This window comes from Carassius auratus, chromosome 46 (assembly GCF_003368295.1).
Source record: "Carassius auratus strain Wakin chromosome 46, ASM336829v1, whole genome shotgun sequence".
NCBI lineage: Eukaryota > Metazoa > Chordata > Actinopteri > Cypriniformes > Cyprinidae > Carassius > Carassius auratus.
The window spans coordinates 5,416,292-5,422,291 of NC_039288.1; the positions used below are offsets into that span (position 1 = coordinate 5,416,292).

Here is a 6,000-nt window from a genome sequence, read left to right on the forward strand (position 1 = left end):
CTGGTCAGCTTAACCAAGGAGGGCATTAATCAATATAAAAATGCATAATATTTCTGCTTAAGTCATAAAATTAAATGTACTGGAATCCTGAAGGGCAGATGCTCTGAGAGTGATTTGCATCAATTACTTCCAGCTTGTGTCTATTGAATATGAAAAGATCGGACAAACCCTTCATGAAATATCATTGGAAATAAATCATGCTTAAATATTTTTGCAATTAAGTAGCAGACATATTACATCTTCAGGCTGCGCATGTGTTGCCTTTAAATAAAATTTGTTCCACATTTCGTAAGTGTTAATCTAGAAGACAGGGTTCAAGCTCATAAAAATAGTTTAGGTAAACGGTTTCTGATTAAATATGAACACTGGCAAAGTCTAAATCAATTAAAAGTTATGGATTTTTAAAAATCCAAACACAACTGCAAATAGCCTTGCACAATTCTAACTTTTTTAAATTGCTATTGTGAGTTTACGTCTCGCAATGCAAGCTATAATCTTTCAATTCTGGCTTTTTCCCTCAGGATTTACATCTGACAATTCAAATGTTTTCCCCACAATGGATTTAAAGAAAATCAAAAAAGGTAATTATGATTTTCTTATCTGATAATTTATCTGAACATCTTGCAAAGTCAGAGTTTTCTTCAGAGTCAGCTTCAATTATTTTCTCCAGAGTACAGTCCTCCGAATAAAGGAAAACAAAGGAAATCCTTGCCTCATGGTGAGACATTTGAAGCAAAAAAAAAACTGAAGACACACTGAAGAACAATGTTTTATCATAACTATGAATTTCAACTTCTGGTTATTCCACAGAGTATGTTATCGGGCTACTGTTTGTCCATACAATGAATTTTCGGTTAGAAGAGATGATAGAAGTATTTTGGAAAACCTTTGTCCTCCAGCTTTAAGTCCCACATCTCATAGTACTTCAACAATCAATCCTGGAGCTGTTCAGTGGTAGGTAACCAGCACCCTTGTGAAGCCATGCTACAGGTTTCAGTTTACCGTGCTTATGCCAGACACATCTGCATTTGCTCAAAGGAGCTTTAAGACATGTCTGGGTTGAAAAACCCAATTTGATCTCGTTTCTTTTAATAGACACTTCTGGAAATAAACTCCCTTGATACCAGTGGACATTAAAGATGAACTAGAGGGACAAGAAAGACATACGACTGGACTCTAGAGACTTCCCAGTTTTTGTAAAGCTTCAGACAATAATAAAAAAGCTTTCTTCTGGCGAAGAACAAGTGCTTGTGGTCAGATGAACTTCATGTTTAAGATCATGGCTGGTTTTCAGTCCTAGAGGAGTTAGTGAGAGGAAAACAAACGTGAGGTTTATATGAAATGGCCTTTGTATGTTTGATTCCCTTTGCCTTTTGGCCTGGAATGCTTCAAGAGTGTAGAAACAGGCCTGAAACCACCAGAAATATTTGGAAGGACAACCAAGAACCAAGTTCTCCAGAAACACCTTCAGTATGTTCTGGGAAACAATACATCTATTAATCCAAACCACAGTACTAATGGTAAGTTCATTTAAAATAAAGACCTATAAATAAATTCTATGGCATAGTATCAACAACTGCAAAGCAGACTTTCAGAATATACTTCTTTCCTTTTTTAAAGTTATTTTATTAAATTATATTAACTTATAAATAAAATATTAAAATAAAATAAAACATTGAAAAATTGTGGGTTGTTTTCATAAAGGATTGCAATTAATTTGATAAAAAAAATTGCAACAACTGACTGCCCTTTTTCGGATACAAAAGTTATCCATTAGCCACATTCATAGATATTTTCTGCCAATATTTTAAGCCAATAAGAGCTATAAAATGAACACTCGATCAAAGGCAGAAGAATTTAGCGCTACATCCTTGGCCAGTTTTGCAAGAAAATGTCACATTGTGATGCATGAAAGTTCTCCTCTGTTTGACATTATGATATATTATTCAAGAGACAAACCCTGGCTTACAGGCAGGTTTCTAGCACAAGAACAGATGCACAGATCATCAGATCAGATCAGAAGCATCAACTAAACAAATCACAGACAAATATTTCCTCATCACATCATGAGTTTGAGAGCTGCCAAGCCACAAACGAAAAGAGGTGTGGTGGCTTAACTGCGCCTGTTAATTTACAATGAGCTCATATCAAATCTGCGTCATTTTAGTGATCTGCAAATGAGCAAATAATGGCAAGCCTGCTCACATGAGACCCAGTGTGCAAATACTCTCCATGCACGCTTGAGAGACTCAGGGACTCCACAGGTCACCAGTGTTGGTGCACCACACACGCCAAGAATTTACAAGGACAGGCTTAACAGCAATTTTGGCAAGTCTTTCAAAGCATCGCACATCAACGCCTGCTGAAATAAAAATCCTGTAGTAGCTTGTGCTTTAACTTGCGACTTCCAGCACGAGGGTGGAATGAAATGCACGAAAGGGTGACAACTAAGAAATAATGCAAAACAGAGAAAAATTCCTTAATCTAATAGAATTAATCTTAATTCTGTCCTACATAAAATAAAAATAAAATTCATTCCTAAAATGAAAACGGTCTTCCATGGACAAAAAGAGAAATGTTGAAACAAAAAAGGAGTCCAGTGACTCAACCCGTATCCTTGTTAACTTGGATGGCAAGTACATTCATAAAAACTTCTCGTTTTGTGTTAAACATAGGAAAGTCAGATGGTATTGAGGACAAGTCAAGTTACCACGGTAAAGCTGAGGAGTCTAGGTCTGCTTTGCATCGGGAGCCAGCTTAAAGTTCCAGCATCATAATGAACACAGGATTATTTTACATGCCCATGCACTTAACACAATGGGAACATAAACAGCACTCTCAAGGAAAATTAATCAAATGATAATCTGATAAAATGATAATCTACATAAAAATATGAATGTCATATATATGTCACGTATATATCATGATGACTGAGTCAACAAATCAATCATTTACAATTTAAAAATTTGGCACTCATTTTCTTTCGTTCCTCCATTGCCACATCAGAATTGCATAAAGCACAGCTAGTCTGTGTGTGTATTGCTAGTGATGTAGAATACCATGGTACATAAAAAACGGGCTGCCTTCAAAAATAAAGTCAGTGGTACCATTTCAAACTCAAATCATAAAACAACTAACCATATTTCTTAGCAGCTTACCTGCAAAATAATTTTCCGAAAAACTTCGGGCAAAACATCGCATAAAAATGTAAAATAATCATGATAGACATAAGATAGACAAACAGGACACTTTGTTTGTCCCATATGGGAATTCAGCCCGCTTCAATAAATACAAAATGTTCACATTACGTACATACATTAGAAGAGACAACATATATACATAACCACGCACAAGAACCTACACAATGCTAAGAAGGAGAAGTAAACAGTCCCTTACCTGTAGCATGTGGTCACCTCTCCTGTGGATTTTACGCACGGGTATTTCGTCGTTGCGATTTTGTTCTCTGAACACACTTCTCTGTAAGACAAAGGAGCCGTCAGCTGTTTCTTTTCACGTAAACAAATCTGCCTCATGCGTAAGAATTAAACTTTCAGTCTTCTGAAGTCGTGTAAAGCGCGAGCTGACAGCACGCGCACTGCACGGACACTTTACCTGTCCACATCCTCCTTCTCCTCTCGGAAAGTCCACGGCGTTCCCGAGGAGAACAGTATCACCACCACAGCAAGTCTGAGAGGATTTCCTCTGCCCGTGTAGCTCATTTCAGACACTCTGAGGTGCTAAAAAAGATACTCCTCCGTTTAAACTCGGCGTCTTGGAGTTCAGCGTTTCTTTGAGGAATTGAGAGAGTATTGATTGGTTACCTCCTGCGAAGCTCCACGCGCAGATTCCCAGCGGCCCCTCCCACTTGATAAACTTCCATAGGTTCAGAAAAGCAAGTTATGAATTTAATATTTAATAACTGCAACAGGTAGCCTAACATTAAAAACATTATTGTGGAGGAATCCTTATGATGTGGGATTTTAGATAAATATTATTTAATATTAATATTAAATACTATTATTATAATAGGCTACGTAAAATAAACTATATAAGTGCACAGTAATATATAAATGTATGCATATATCCGTGCTAAAAAAAAAAAGGTGTAGAAATAATTTTCAAACAGAAATGATAAAGAAACAGCAATTTACACATTGAATTACAGGAAAAATTTTGAAGAAAAAACTGAAATAGAATATTTTTGTAAAACATGCTCCAGTAATCTGTTTTTTTTTTTTTTTTTTTTTTTTTACATTGTACATACATATTTACTTATTGTACAGTACATGCATGAGTATTTATTTATTTTATAACTTCTTAAGGACACAGATCAAATATGTATGTGTGAGGTTGTATATATATATATATATATATATATATATATATATATATATATATATATGTGTGTGTGTGTGTGTGTGTGTGTGTGTGAGTGTGTGCTAATATGTTAAACAAGCATATGTCTCTCAATGAATTATAATAAAAATTACATGTATAATAATACTAAAATAATTTGAAAAATTCTAGCACAAAGGCTGTCAAAGATAGTTGACAAAGTAGTTGACATTTAACCTATCCTAATAAAATTATTATTTTTTATATATGTGAAAAAGTAAATATAAAATGATTAAATTATAAAACAAAATAAATACCCTGCAATCACTTGATTTAAAGCTCAACATTGATTGCTCTCTAAGGTTAAACTAAGTAAATGAGACAGTGTTGGCAATCTGAATCCTTGTTTTGTTCCAAATATTCATCCTTGACTTCTGAATATGTAAGCTGTTTAGGTACCCAAGTATCCCTCAAGGCAAGGGGACTTATATTGTGTTGAAACTTAAAGTTATTTAAATGCTAGTGCTATTGATATCCTGAACTTTCTCCTGAATTTTAGTTTTTGGCCTCTAATGAACTCAAGAGACTTATTGAAAGTTTCGCCCCCTAGTGGCTAACAAACAGCAGCTGTTTCTTGTTTGTAGTCCTCACAATACATGATCTCCAAACCCAACCATCTGATGAGCAATAAATTAAGATGTTCTAGCCAGCAAACCTTTCTGATGACTAATCTCCCATGTCTCATGAGTAAGCAACTCCAAATATACAGACAGTGTTGATCTCAAGTGCTTGAAAGCCCAGATAAATGATCTGCCTTCAAAAGGACGTGCTTCCATGGAGCTGTTTGCATGATGCTGCTGATGAATCTTGGCTGAGATTACTTTCGTGCCTTGTTTTTTTTTTTTTTTTTTTTTTGTAGTAATAAACCCTCCTTGTCTTTTTCTTTTCACACTTCCATTGCAATCCAAGCAACAGATGATTTAAGACACATGGTTGACGTCATCAGAGCCATTATCTATGGAGACTTTAAAGGAACACTTCACTTTTTTTGGAAATAGGCTTATTTTCCAACTCCGAAATGACCAAAGAGTTACCCACGGTATGGCAGCAAAGTTCCTTGATTATTACGCCGGAATGAAAGTATAGTTCCTAGCCATATCGGACAAGAAAGATCACATCTTTTCATTTCTGTCGGTCTTAGTACATGATGTAACTACAGAAGAGAAAAATATAGAAAGTCTTTGGTCATTTTTGAGCGAGATGCTTACGGTCTATTAAGCTAAAGCTGAAGTGCTACCGTCAGACCCAGAGATTGGCTGAATGGATTTGAAAATGGTAAAACTCAACAGGGGAGTTGAAAAATGAGCCTACTTTTTTTTTTAAAAAAGTGGAGTGTTCCTTTAAGACAAGTATTAAAAGTTCACTCTTTTTTTTCGATCTTATAAAAAAGAACTATGGCTGAATGTGAATAAATTACTCTACAATCCTTTTAAGATCAAAATGATACCTATTATTTGCACAAAAACTCTCCTTAATCATGTTTTCTTATCACAGCATGATTGTGGAAACAACATTTAAAATTTCATTGACCAGGCATTTGTTTTCAAAATCTGTCCAGCTGTTTTCATGCAGTATTTCTGTCTCAGGTGGTTGCATAATTCATGC

At 35.2% G+C, this 6,000-nt stretch overlaps 1 protein-coding gene across 1 annotated transcript in view; it reads right to left on the reverse strand.

Annotated features, from left to right (window-relative positions):
• LOC113063945 (collagen and calcium-binding EGF domain-containing protein 1-like) overlaps positions 1-3,830 on the reverse strand; it is a 44,429-nt gene extending 40,599 nt beyond the window's left edge. Inside the window, exons 1-2 of the mRNA XM_026234416.1 lie at positions 3,613-3,830; positions 3,397-3,477 (exon numbers count right to left, since the gene is read on the reverse strand). Of these exons, the coding sequence (XP_026090201.1) occupies positions 3,397-3,477; positions 3,613-3,719 (188 nt within the window). The 5' untranslated portion in view covers positions 3,720-3,830. The remainder of the gene's footprint in view (positions 1-3,396; positions 3,478-3,612) is intronic.
• Between the last annotated feature and the right edge of the window lie 2,170 nt (positions 3,831-6,000).